We start from the raw sequence: 14199 nt of genomic DNA on the forward strand, positions 1-14199 counted from the left end.
TAGCCAAAGTGAATGCGATAATGGAACATCCACCCCTCTGTTGGAATACTTACGTAGGCTGTCTGCTGATATTAGATCTTACTGGAAGTGCTGATAAGCATGGCAGCAGATACGGAATGATGAAGCTTGAGTTACTGGACAATTCTTACCCTTGTGAGATCCAGGCTCAGCATCCTGAGCAGAGATGGCCAGATTGTAGGGACTACATTAATGTGTTGCATATGAATAGAAACCCAGCCGTGGGGTTCAGAGAGACTGGGGTTCAAATCCTGCTTCTGATTCATTCTGACATGCGAACCTGGGCATCACCCAAGCTCTCACTGTTCCAGGCAATTTTCTAAGACCATATAATGTGAGAGTGTATTAACATGTTTCCTATGGAAGAATTACAAATAGGTCTTATTTCAATCAAAGGCCAAGAAAATGAGCTTCAAAGGATAAAGAATATGGATTATTGTAGGATTTTGGCATCAGAAAAGATCCTAGATATCACCCAACAATACAGTATAAGCCCTTGGAGGCAGGGACTGCTTAGTATTTGTCTTTGTATCCCCAACAGAGTTCAGAGCATAGAGCAGGGACTTCATTCTCAATAAATGAGTGAATGAGTCTGGTCCAATCCCTTTATTTTACAAATGAGGAAACTGAGGCCCAGAAAGAATCAGGGGTCAATTTAGATCAAGGACACTAGTCCCTTGATTCCTTCTTTACTCCAAAGTTCTTTGCACTACAAAAAAACTATGTATGTTAAATTTTTGCACCGACTCTGGAGTCAGGAGGACCTAAGTTCAAACCTGGCCTCAGACACTTAACACAAAAACTAGCCATGTGACCTTGGGCAAGTCATTTAATCCCAATTGCCCTCTAAAAAGCCAAAAAAAAAAACCCATTAGTGATCTACATTATAATCTTATCTTGACACCTTAAGTTCAGTTATTATTTGCTAATTGTGGAATTAGTACATGGTCAGTCCAGACTTATAATACAGTATTTGAGTAGCCATTGCTTTCTTCATCCTGTGATTATAAGTGGGTGTTTTTCTTCTCTTGTCTGCCTTATCCCTTCTAAAGATCATGTATTCCAGATTTTTCATAATTTAACTCTGGTCATAGGAAATAAAAAACTTCCTTCCCCATTTCTCAAACTGAGGACTACAATACACCTCCATTCACTGATCCAGTGGTTATAAATGTAAAAAAAAAACCTTCAAAGGTTGCAGGGGGCCTCCTCAATCCCCACCAGGACTTCAAATGTAACAACCATTCTTGTGATTATCTTGTCATGTCTGGCACAGCAACATTACAGTAATATTGAAAAGGTTTCTTGAAAAGTGTGAAAATTCCTTCTTGACGCAGGAAGAAATTAAGGTTGCAAAATAGCATTAGGATTTTGGGGCTTAGCTTGACCTTATCTCACCTACCTTTACCTTATCCCTATATTATGATGAACCCATCCCCTGAAAACAGTGATCTGAATATAGGAGTAAAGAAGACTTGAGCCTCTTTGTCAGAAGACAGTTTCTGGACTTGTCCCAGGAATAGTGTTATGCTATTAGACCAAGAGAGGTGGGTCTGGGCTAGTACAGAGCATTCGTACTGATCCTGGGTCATCCCAAGTTTAAGCAGTTTTAATAGGGAGTACAGGACTATTCTGGGACTGCCATGGTGATTTGTTTGCTCAGATCGCCCGGCTTCTTCGATATAGTGATGATTCAGAATGCACATTCTCATTTTTATTCTAACTTTTTCTCCCCTCTTCAATTTCTGCTAGGTATCAGAGACATTTAGAAAATGCCAAAAAGATTGGAATAAAGAAAGCTATTTCAGCAAACATTTCTATGGGCATTGCCTTCCTGTTAATATATGCATCCTATGCTCTGGCTTTCTGGTATGGATCTACTCTTGTCATATCCAAGGAATATACTATTGGAAATGCACTTACAGTAAGTAGATATGCAATATCCATGGAAAATCTGGGAATATTAGTTATTCATTTCCCTATTCATAAACTTCCCTTTCCATAAACCTTTTATTTCTTCCTCCTCGCCCTCCTGATCCTTTGACATTAAGGTTTTAGTTTCTACCATTATGTAATTCTTTCTTTTCCTCTCTCATCTTTGACAACCAATAGCTCCCATAGCCCCAGCTAGCCAGCTTAAAAATGTGTGCAATGTGTACCTAACAGGGACCTTGACAAGAGACCGTGGATGGTTTCAGTAGAGAGGTCCATGTTCCAAGCACCACCAAATAGGGTCACTGGGTCAGATGGCTTTGCTTAATTCTATTTTTCCTTTGTTACAGAGGTGGCCTCATTGGGTGGGGTATAGGGAAGTAAATTTGGAAATATCTGTGCTATAAAACAAAAGGCATCAAGAAGCCTTATTATTAATAAAAAAGAAATAGTGGCTGTATCAGGGCAAGTCATTATTCTTTTAGTACCTAACATGACAAAGAGTAGATGCTCAATAAATATTTATTGAATGAATGAATAACACATAATTCCAAGCACTTACCCCACAATGGTGAATTACAAACATCACTGTCTGGGATCTACCAAGATCTACAGCTTTAACTAGACAGGAGATATGATCCAGATTTTGATGGGGGCAGGCACAACAATGGGCAACACTGATTGTTAATGGACGGAGGACTGTTAGCAAGCTTTTATAATAAACCTTTACTGTTTGTGTATGGTTTTTTTTTTCCAGTTCTGTTTTGTATAAGGAAAGGCCTGATTTATTTGGCATTTAAGTTCAAAAATTAAAAATTAAATTCTTAGAAAAGGAACAGAGGGCTGGGCTAGTGGTTGATCAGATGGACAACATTGGAAGTGAAGTAATCTAAGACAGGGATTGACTAGAGCTGGTTTCTAAATCTAATCATCAACAGAGGCCTGGGCTTGGGCTGAGGCAGGTAGGAAGTTGTAACCTTCCAAGTTAGAGAAGAGATCTCTGAAAGGAAATGTATAGTGAGATCTGCTGGAGCTATAGTCAAGCCTATGGAATCATTTAAGAGTAGGAAAGATAGGAACTGGAATCATGCCAGAGGAATCCAATATGGCAAACCCATGGAGGTTTGCTGCCAAATTCTGCTTTTTAACGTTCCTGCCTCATGCCTGATCTTTGGGAACTGTGAGACAGGGGAGTGATGCCTAGAGTAGTATCTTCATCTTTTTCAGCCAAAGAGCTTTTGGGGTCTGTCTCTGGAGGCAGCCATGTGTTCTCAGGAGAGACCCGGGACCCTTCTGGGGGAGAGAAGAAATTAGAAGCTGCCAAATCCACCCGTTATCTTGTCCACTTCCCTAGTCTAGGACTACGCGTCCTTAGCCAGGGTCCTGACATCATCTTTATCTATAAAGAATACGATTAGCATTACTGTTAAGTATGCTTCATAGCACTGGAAAAGTGTTAAACATTTATATGCAGTAAAACTGCAGCTCTCTGAAGCCCTTGAGAAATACATTGTTCTGTTAGCTGAGATGTCTGCATACCTGAGGTTGCATCCAATTAAGCACCCATAATGTTTATTTTAAATATGTTATATGGAAATCTTTTTTAAAAAAAGATTGCCTGATTTCTTAGCTTCTTGAGCAGGGTTAATTAAACATCATAAAACCTTTTCTTAATGACACAGGGTCCTCATTCTGCACAGTAATCATTGTACTGAGCATTGTGGTGCAGTGGATAGAGTATGGGGTCTTGCTTGACTTAGAGTTCAAACCCTGGCTCTGCCAGTCACTACCTCTGTGAATTTAGACAAATCATTTAACTCTTTGGCCTCAGTTCCTTTTCTAATTAAATGGGCAGGGGGAGGGGGTTTGACTAGACAGCCCTTTGAGATCTTTCTCAGCACCAGATCCTATGAAGACATATACCCTTGTTTCTACTTTCCACAGACAAGTTAAATAAACTAAGAATAAAGGCTCTTACTACCATATCCTGGACATTTCTGAATGATATGAATTTATTACCTTTGTGAAAAAATACAAATTCAAATTAAAAGGTGAAGTGTTTGGATTGTACTTAGTAGCCCAAAGTTACTTCCAAGGAATCCCTAAACAGTGTATCTGGGTGGGAGTGTCTTAATGTGTCTAGTCTCAGTCCTAAGGTACTTAGCAAGATGTTTATTTCAAAATGTGCTTTTTGTGAGAGGATTTTGCAGACAGTCAGGTCCCTGTGTGTCTTATCTGTAGCATCCTCTATAGCTCTACAGAGGCAGGAAAAATCATTTGGGAACTGTTAATAAAGCCATAAGATCTTAGATGTAGAGCTGGCAGAGATTTCAGAGGCCATTCAGTCCAACCACCTCATTTTACAGATGAGGAAACTGAGGTCCAAGGAGATAAACATTGGGAGAGAAGGCTTACTCTCTATAGACTCAACCTTAGAATGTTGGGAATAGAATTAAAATCTGACCCTGCATTAGTCTAGGAGAGTAGCAACAGAAAGTTATATCTGAGGTTTGTTTGTTGAGCTATATACATATATGTATGTATGTTATGTGTGTATGTATCCATATATGTATTTATCTATATATGTATGTATCTGTGTATGTATACACACATGTTTAGGGAATAATGAAATGTGACTTGGGTTATAAAGTACTAACTTGGATAAGTCTTGTGTAACTTTACCCTGCCCCCAAGCCCCCAACATTTCTTCAGGATATTGTAGGGTTTACTAGATGACATCATGGTCCTAGAATTCACTGTCCACATTTTCCTCCTCCTCTCTTCTCTGTAGGTCTTTTTTTCAATATTAATAGGAGCTTTCAGTGTTGGGCAGGCTGCCCCGTTCATTGATTCATTCGCTAATGCAAGAGGAGCCGCTTATGCAATCTTTGATATTATTGATAACGTAAGTCATTTGTTTTCTTAATACATTAAAAAATGATTTGAAAATTAACAAATTAAATCTAATTTGAGGATATATGTGTAAAACAGGCTAAGCCTGCTTCTCTCAGTTGTGGGTAAAGGGAATGGTATCTTTGTTTATTTGAACATTTTGTAATTAGAAGGCAACTTTAACATCCTTGTCATCTCCTTTTTTCACTATTATATTTAGACTAACCTTTGATGATGGAACAGCAAGAATATTCATGGTGATAGTTTGGGTTTTCTCCAAGTAGAGTATTTTAAGGAGGCAGTTGATAGCAAAGGGGATAGTGGAGACCTGAAGTCAGGAAGTTCTGAGTTTGAATTTAGCCTCAGACACTTACTAGCTGGGCAAATCGCTTAAAAAACAACAACAACAACAAAAAAAACTTCTGTTTACCTCAGTTTCCCCTACTGTAAAGGAGAGGTAATAATAGCACCTACCTCTCAAGGTTGAAATAACGATCAAGTGAGATAATATTCATATAATTAGGGGAGTGCCTGGCACATGGTAAACACTACATAAATGCTTATTCCCTTCTTTCCCCCATTCCTTTAAGGGCCCAGATTGGGGAAGGGAATAGTGCTAGACTTAAAATTGAGAAGACCTGGGTTTGGATCCCACCTTAGGTACTAACAAGGTACTAACTAACCTATTTGACCATTGAGAATTCTCTCCATTCATCTCTCTGAACTGCAATTTTTTGATCTATAAAATTTTAATATAATGATATAATATAATAATAAAAATATAATAATATAATAATAGTCCCACTCTCATGCACTTTTGAGAATCAAATGAAATAATGTAAAGGAAGTTCTTTGCCAACTTTAAAGCTCTATAAAAATGCTAGCTGTTATCTGAGATCATATTCTATAATTAAACCGGTGTAACTTGGGCTTCCCATTTTGAGAATAACAATTAGTCCCAAAGGGTTTTGTGGCCAGGCCACCACTTGCCCTGGGTGGTTACACCTGGAATAGAACAATAGCAAAATCGAAACCAGATCAATGGACCATAACATGGCCGGACACAGTTACTGTGGTTTCCTGCTGCCCGGCATATAATACCTTTCATCGTTTGATTGGTATGACTATAGAATGTGTAGGGTGATTGTGTCCATCTGGCTATTGGCCAGTTTTGTCATGTTGTGATACTTCTACTTAATGTGTGCAGATGTGACCTTGGTTGTAGGGATGAAGTCAATCCATGAAGTGAAGCACTGATCTTGATAATTAATTACAAAAACCCCAAGCCTAGATTTTAAAAAGAGAGAGACAGAGACAGAGAGATAGAGACAAGGAGAGAGAGACAGAGGGAAACAGAGAAAGGGGGAGGGAGATAGAGAAGAAGAAGGAGGAGGAGGAGGAAGAGGAGGAGAAGAAATAGAAGAAAAAAGGAGAAGGCTTTTACACGTTTGAGTTTTACTGATCAAATGCATAAAACCCCTCACAAAAAAGGCAACAAAAAAAATTTCACCATCTGCATGTGGGCTAGGTTTTTGTGTGAGAGTCAAACTGCAGACTTTTTTTGTTTAGTGAGCCAAGAATGGTTTTTACTAGAGAAGCCGTCCATATGCTGAAACATCACACACAATGAATGCAAACCCAGTTTTGCTGCAAATAGCTAACAAAGACAAAATTATGTTGTGATGATCCCTTAGAGGTTCATCACTCTATAAAAATAGTCTGAATAATGTAACATTTAAGGTTTTATACACCAGTGCTTACTTGGAAATTATATTCAACAAAGAGCTTACTGTATTGAGAAACATTTATGCATTTGAAATATCCGGTTGTGTACAAACATTGTTAATTACATAGTTTATTAAATACAAATAGGTATATTCTTTTGTGTGAGAGCAAAGATTTAGTAAATCTTTGTAAAAGCAAATACAAAGAAAATCCTGAAAGTGAAAAAAAGATTGGTTTTTACATGTATGAATTCTATACAACTGGTGCTGAAAATCATAGAATGTATAGATTCAGAGCTTATGGGAACCTCAAAGGCCATCACATCTAACCACTTCGTTTTACAAATAAGGAACCTGAAGCTTACAGAGGTTAGCTGACTGACCCAAGGTCACACAGATAGGGAAGGAGAGGATTTGCCTTTATTAAAGACCTCTTATGTGCCAGGCACCACACTAAGGGCTTTACAAATATGATCTTATTGGATTTTCACATCAGTCCCAGGAGGTAGGTGCCATCGCTATCCTCATTTTACAGTTGAGGAAATTGAGGTAGAGTGAGATTAAGTGACTTGCCCAAGGTCATACAGATAGTAAATGTCCGAGGCTGGATTTGAACTCCGTTTTCCTGACTCTGGGCTGAGCATTCTATCCCCAATACCACTTGGTATTTAATTGTGTGACAGTCAACTAGATTGTTTGGGCAGTAGTTATATACTTTTGTTGAGACAACTGAAATAATGGAATCAACTATAATGATGATGATGGTAATGAGAATGAGAACAAAGCTATATATAGTGCTTTGAGCACTTTACATATATTCCCTCAATTTATAATTAACATTGTATGGTGGAGAGAGAGCACTGGCCTTGGATTCAGAGAACCTGGCTTCAAATCCTGACTATTGTTTACTACCTATGTGATCTTAGTTCTCCTTCCCTTTTTGGTCCTCAGTTCCCTCATCTGTAAAATGAAAGAATTGGAAAAAATGCCCCCAAAGGTCTCGTCTAGCTCACAATATATGATTCTATAACTTATGTAGTACTTTACGCTTTGTATTTCCTTATAGAATCTCTGTGAGGGAGGTATTATTTACAATTTATATATAAGGTAATAGAGGAGAACTGATTTGGGCTTGGCCACCCAGCTGGTAAGTGGCAGGTCTTAAATGCAGTGTCTGACTCCAAATCTAGGGCACTTTCCAGTGTCCTGTATCACCTCTGAGGTACAGCTGTTGTTAGTTCATTCCCCCAAAGTATCTGTGAATAGGCCCACAACTGGAAGTAAAACAGAGGATAGAGTCAGAGAAATGCATTTCCTGTATTAAGAAATACTCTTTTATACCTTAAATCAAGTCTAGGAAGCAGAGAAAGGAAGAGAGAGAGAAGAGACAGAGAGAGAGACAGAGAGAGAGACAGAGAGAGAGAGAGAGAGAGAGAGAGAGAGAGAGAGAGAGAGAGAGAGAGAGAGAGAGAGAGAGAGAGAGAGAGAGAGAGAGAGAGAGAGAGAGAGAGAGAGAGAGAGAGGCACAAGGAGCAAACAACTTAATGGAGAAGATAAATGCAAATGAACAAAAACATCTGGATATCATCTCAGATAAAATATATTATTATTAATTAAGGGGATTGGGAGACACTTCTTGCAGAAGGTGAGACTTTAATTGAAACATGAAGGAAATGAAGAGGTGGAGGTGAGGAAAGGGGGAATTCCAACTTGGGGGATAGGTAACATATATGGAGATTGGGGGGATGGAACATCTGGTGTGAGAGGCAGTAAGGAGTCCAGAGTCACTGTACCCTCTAGATTCTAGGGTATATGAAGGGAAATGACGTATAAGAAGACTGGCAAGGCAGGAGGAGCAGAGCCAAGGCTGAGACCCAGCTGAACTCTCCCAATGTTCCCTTCTAAACAACTTTAAAATAACACCTGAAATCAAATTTTGGAGTGGCAGAATCAACAAAAGACGAAAGTGAGATATTCTTCTATCTTAGGAGGTCATCAGGAAAGATTTGTGACATGGGGGCCAGTGAGCATTGGAGTCTACTGCCATAGCAGCAGCAGCTTTGGGACATCTCTTTTCCAGAGATGGTAAGAGGTTTGGAAAACCAGTCAAAAAGAGATCATCAGCAACTCTTGCTGGAACTGGGACTTTGCTGTTGCTGACTATCAATTCCCTTGCCTATAAGCAGTTCTGGGTCACAGTTCTAGAAAGGAGCACTTGTGATTAGTCATGATAGAGCAGGGGATGTGGTCACAGTTCTAGGGACATGAGGAGTGGGAGTGCTTGTGGCTACAGGGGAGCAGGGGTCCTACCTGGGGGAAGACCAGAGCATAGATCAAAAGAGCAGTGACCACACCTCTACTCAGATCACACCACCTTGGAAGCACCAAAAACTTGCAGACTCCCAGAACTGGCTCTGAAAACAGCAGCATGAAAAAAAGTCTAAAGCTTCGGACAATGCTTTCCCCATCCCCAGGTGAGCAGAGCCCAACTTTAACATAAATTTCGAAGTCGAGAAATAGACTGGAATAATGAGCAAACAAACAAACAAAGAATTTGACCATGAAAATCTAGTACAGTGGCAAGGAAGATCAAGACATAAACTCAGAAGACAACAGTGTGAAAACAGCTACAAGCAAAGTCTTAAAGAAAAATGGTAATTGGATCCAAGCTCAACAAGAATTTCTGGAAGCATTAAAGAAAGAGGTAAGAGTGGTAGAGTTAAAATTGGGAAAAGAAATGAGAGTGATGCAAGAAAATTGTGAAAAGAGAATAAACAGTTTGGTCAAAGAGGTACAAAACAGTGAAGAAAATAACACCTTAAAAAACACAGAAGTAACTGAAAAACTGACTTAAATCACTCTTTAAGAAGCGGAATTAACCAAATCAGAAAAGAGCTAATTAAAAATTAGAATTGGGAAAGTGGAACCTAAGAATTCCATGAGACTTCAGGAAACAATAAAACAAAATCAAAAGAATGAAAAAATATAAGGAAATGTGAAATATCTCATTGGAAAAACAACAGACCTGGAAAATAGATCGAAGAGAGATAATTTAAGAATTATTAAACTACCTGAAAATCATGATAAAAAAAAGTGTCTAGACATTGTATTTCAAGAAACTATCAAGAAAAAACTGCCTCAATGTCTTAGGTCCAGAGGGCAAAATAAACATTTTAAAAATTCACCAATCACCTCCTGAAAGAGATGCTAAAATTAAAGAAATCCCAAAGAAACATTATAACCAAATTCCAGAGCTCCCAAGTCAAGCATCCAGAAAGAAACAATTCAAATGTTATGGAACCACAGTGAGGATCACACAAGATTTAGCAATCTCCGTGTTAAAGGACTGGAGGTCTTGGCATATGATATTTTGGAAGGAAAAAGAGGTAGGATCATAACCGAAATAACCTACCCAGCCAAACTTAGTATAATCTTTCAGGGGGAAAAATAGATACTTAATGAAACAGAGAACTTCCCAACATTCCTGATGAAGAGGTCAAAGCTGAATAGAAACATTTGGCATTCAAGCATAAGACTCAAGAGAAATAGAAAAAAAGTAAACATGAAAGAATAATCATAAGTTATTCAAGGTTCAATTGTTTACATTCCTAACTGAGAAGTTGATATATGTAACTCCTAAGAACTTTATCATTATTAGGGCAGTTAGAATAAGTCTGCATAAACAGAGAGCATGAATATGATTATGTTGGGATAATATAAAAAATGAAGGGGTGAGAAAGAAAGACGCACTGGGAGAAGGGGAAAGGGAGAAGTAGAATGGAAAAAATTTTCTCACATAAAAGAAGCACACAAGGAAGAGATTTTATAACGGAGGGGAAAATATGGGAAGAATAGTAGGCGATGCCTCACTCCCTTCAGAATCAACTCTGAGAGAAATACATAATATATGTTATATTATCCACACACATTATATATATATATATATATTATATACACTCACTTGGGTATAGAAATATATCTCATTCAATAGGGAATTAAGGAAGAAGGGAGAAGGAAGGGATGATAAAAGGAGAGGTTGATTAAGGGACATGAGCTCTCCCATAAATCAGAAGCAGATACAAATTAGAAACCAGAATCTAACGATATATGATTTAAAAGAGACACACTTGAAACAGAAAGACACACAGAGAGTTAAAATAAAGGGCTGGAGCAGAATCTATTATGCTCCAGTTGAAGTAAAGGTAGGGGTAACTATCATGATCTCCCCAAGCAAAAGTAAAAAGAGACCTAATTAAAAGAGATTATCAGGGAAGCTACATTTCGCTACCATAGACAACGAAGTAATATCAAAAACAGAAAGTTTCTCTGATAAAGGTCTCATTTTTCAAATATATATGGAACTGAGTCAAATTTCTAAAAAGTAAGAGCCATTCCCCAATTGATAAGTGATCAAAGGATATGTGGAGGCAGCTTTTAAAAGAAAAACTCAAAACTATCTATATGAAAAAAAAATCCTCTAAATCACTATTAATTAGAGAAAGGCAAATTGAGACAACTCTGAGATACCACCTCTCACCTATCAGAAATGGCAAATGCTGGAGGAGATGAGGGAAAATATGTTCACTAATAAACTGTTGGTAGAGTTTTGAACTAGTCCAGTCATTCTAGAGAACAATTTGGAACTATACTCATAGGGATATAAAACTGTGCATACCCTTGGCCCAATAATATCATTACTAGTCTGTACTCCAAAGCGATCAAAGGAAAAGGAAAAAGACATATGTGTACAAAAATATTTATAGCAGTGCATTTTGTGGTGGCAAAGAATTGAACATTGAGGGGATTCTTCTCAGTTGGGAAATAACTGAACAAATTGTAGCATATAATTGTGATAGAGTATGATTATGCTAAAGAAAGTGGTTTCTGAAAAAAAAAAAAAAGGCAAGCCCTGCATGAACTGATGCAAAGTGAAGGGAGAAAAGCCAGAACATCATTGTGCATAGTGATAGCAATGTTGCATGATGATTAACTGTGAAAGACTTAGCTTCTGATCAATATATGATCCAAGAAAATTCCAAATGACTCATGATTTTTAAAAAAATGTTATCCACCTTCAGAGAGAAAACTGATAAAATTTGAGTGCATGCTGAAGTATAATTTCTCACTTTGGGGGGCTTTTTTGGTAATATGGCTATTATGGAATATGTTTTGCATGATTTCAATAAAAATTGTTATTTTGCTTGCTTTCTCAGTGGGTATGGGAAGGTGTGAGAGAGAAAGAAAGGATCTGGAACCCAAATTAAAAAGAAAATGTTACAAATAATTTTTTAAAAAGAAAATAAAATTTAATTTTAAAAAAATGAAGACTGGCAAGGTAGGAAGGGACTAGTTTATAAAAGACTTTGGACATCAAACAAAAGATTTTATAGTTGATGCTGGAGGGAAAAAAAGAGCCTGAGAAATTTTTGAATTAGGGGAGGGAAATGTAGTCAGACCTGCATTTCAGGAAGACTATTGTGCCAAGCTGTCTCAAACATGCAGCTGTGAATAGAGTGGCTACTCTTAGCCTGGGTGTTTGATGTATGAAGAAGGTGTTGTGGCCATATAACTGTATTCAAACAGTCTGGCTGGGTTTAGAAAATAGGAATAACAGTCATCTGTATGAAAATAGTCAATGCATTTTTCCATGGCATTTGTTTTACTTAGAATCCTAAAATTGACAGTTTTTCTGAGGCTGGCCATAAACCAGACCACATCAAGGGAAATCTGGAGTTCAGAAACGTTCACTTCTCTTATCCTTCCCGAGCTGATGTCAAGGTAAGTTAAATGAAGAAGCTTTTCTGAGAACTGATTGCTTAATTGTGTGAATATAATTACATCTGGTATTTTTTATTTGAAGTTTTTTTTTAACACATTGAAAAGTTGTTGTTTTTTTTTAATAAGCAATCGGGGTTAAGTAACTTGCTCAAGGTTACACGGCCAGTTATTTCTGGGTGTGGTGCTGAGTTTCTGAGCCCAGATTTGATCCAGGTTATCCCGACACTGGAGCCGGTGCTCTTATTCGCTGAGCCACCTGGCCGCCCCTAAGCAATTGGGGTTAAGTAACTTGCTCAAGGTTACACGGCCAGGTGTTTCTGGGTGGGTGCTAAGTGTCTGAGCCCGGGACTCGATCTCCAGGTCTTCTCAACATTGGAGCCAGTGCTCTTACTCGCTGTGCTACCTGGCCGCCCCTGAAAAGTTTTTTTCAAACACATTCACTTGTTTAATGTTTTCAGAAATTCAAGTCTTTTGGGTTGTTTATTGCAGTGATGTAATGGATGTTCCTTTTTCCTGTGCAGATTTTAAAGGGCATCAATCTCAAGGTTAACAGTGGACAGACTGTAGCCCTGGTTGGTAACAGTGGCTGTGGGAAAAGTACAACTGTCCAGTTGATACAGAGACTGTATGACCCTCTGGAGGGCACGGTGAGACCCCTGAATGAGCTTTCCCTATTGCCAAAGGCTTTGTATGAAGCACTTTCCTACAGTGACAGTGAGCACCAAATAAACTTGTCTTGTTTGGGAAAGGTGTCATGATAGTAAAATCAATAGAGTTATTTCATTTACAGAGTTTGTGGCAGCTAAGTAGTTTCATGGATAGAATGCTGGATTTAGAGTCAGGAAGAGCCAAGTTCAAATCCTGCCTTGGACATTTAGTAACCATATGATCCTGGGCTACTTACTTACCCTCTCTGTGCCTTAGTTTCCTCATCTGTAAAATGGGGATACTAATAGCACTTACCTCTCATGATTGTTGTGAGGATCACATGAGAATATTTGTAGAAACACTTTTTAGATGTTAACTGCTACATAAATTGGGCGGCATCGTGGATAGAGCACCAGGTTTGGAGTCAGGGAGACCTGAGTTCAAATCCAGCCGATGCTTGCTAACTGTGTGACCCTGGACAAGTCACTTAATCCGGTTTACCTCAGTTTTCTCATCTGTAAAATGAGTTGGAGAAGAAAATTTCTAACTACCCCAGTATATTTGTCAAGAAAACTCCAAATGGGATCACAAAGAGTCAGACACAACTGAAAATGACTGGACAAGAAGCTACATAAATTATTTACCCAGAGCATTCAGGAACCACAGAATCTTGTTTTAGTCCCTTATCCATACCAGTTCAGCTCTATATCTCACTGCCCCTATGTAGCAGCAAGCACCCCAAGGGCATCCTCAGGGTTTGCTGCCCATACAGGTTCTTGGATCTGCTTTGTTAAAGGAAAGCAACTCAAAATGGGTTAACAAGCTTACTTTAATCAGTCAGACATATATCGTTTACCTTGTTCAGGGGAAAAAGGTCAGCACCCCAAACTTCAAAATATACAGACAGAATTATCAAGACATTAACAGATCAAGTAGACAGCTTTCCAAACTGTCCAGCCATTACATCCATACCCAGTCAACATCTGGGTTTCCACATCTGGGTTTTTCAAAGCTGGGGGACTCTCAACAACGGCTTCCCAGAATTCAGATCAAATCACAGAACACTTCTCAAAGTGAGTCCCAAAACAAAGCTACACATCAGGGCTTATATAGCCTTCTCCTGGCTCAGAGAATGTAACAACCTTATTGACTCACTGGCCAATCAAGAAGTATCTACTGAAAAACAAGCCTCCCTCCCCAGGCTTCA

General features: G+C 38.5%; 1 protein-coding gene across 1 annotated transcript in view; it reads left to right on the forward strand.

The window, feature by feature from the left end:
• The window catches only part of LOC138159900 (phosphatidylcholine translocator ABCB4), a 110949-nt gene that overhangs the window by 43825 nt on the left and 52925 nt on the right, over window positions 1-14199 (forward strand). The window contains exons 9-12 of the mRNA XM_069086232.1: window positions 1771-1942; window positions 4742-4855; window positions 12234-12344; window positions 12866-12991. Coding sequence (XP_068942333.1) covers window positions 1771-1942; window positions 4742-4855; window positions 12234-12344; window positions 12866-12991 — 523 coding nt within the window. The remainder of the gene's footprint in view (window positions 1-1770; window positions 1943-4741; window positions 4856-12233; window positions 12345-12865; window positions 12992-14199) is intronic.

The sequence above is a fragment of the Petaurus breviceps genome, unplaced genomic scaffold (assembly GCF_028583685.1).
Source record: "Petaurus breviceps papuanus isolate PSGF00001 unplaced genomic scaffold, PetGlider_PUasm1.0 178, whole genome shotgun sequence".
Taxonomy (NCBI): Eukaryota; Metazoa; Chordata; class Mammalia; order Diprotodontia; family Petauridae; genus Petaurus; species Petaurus breviceps.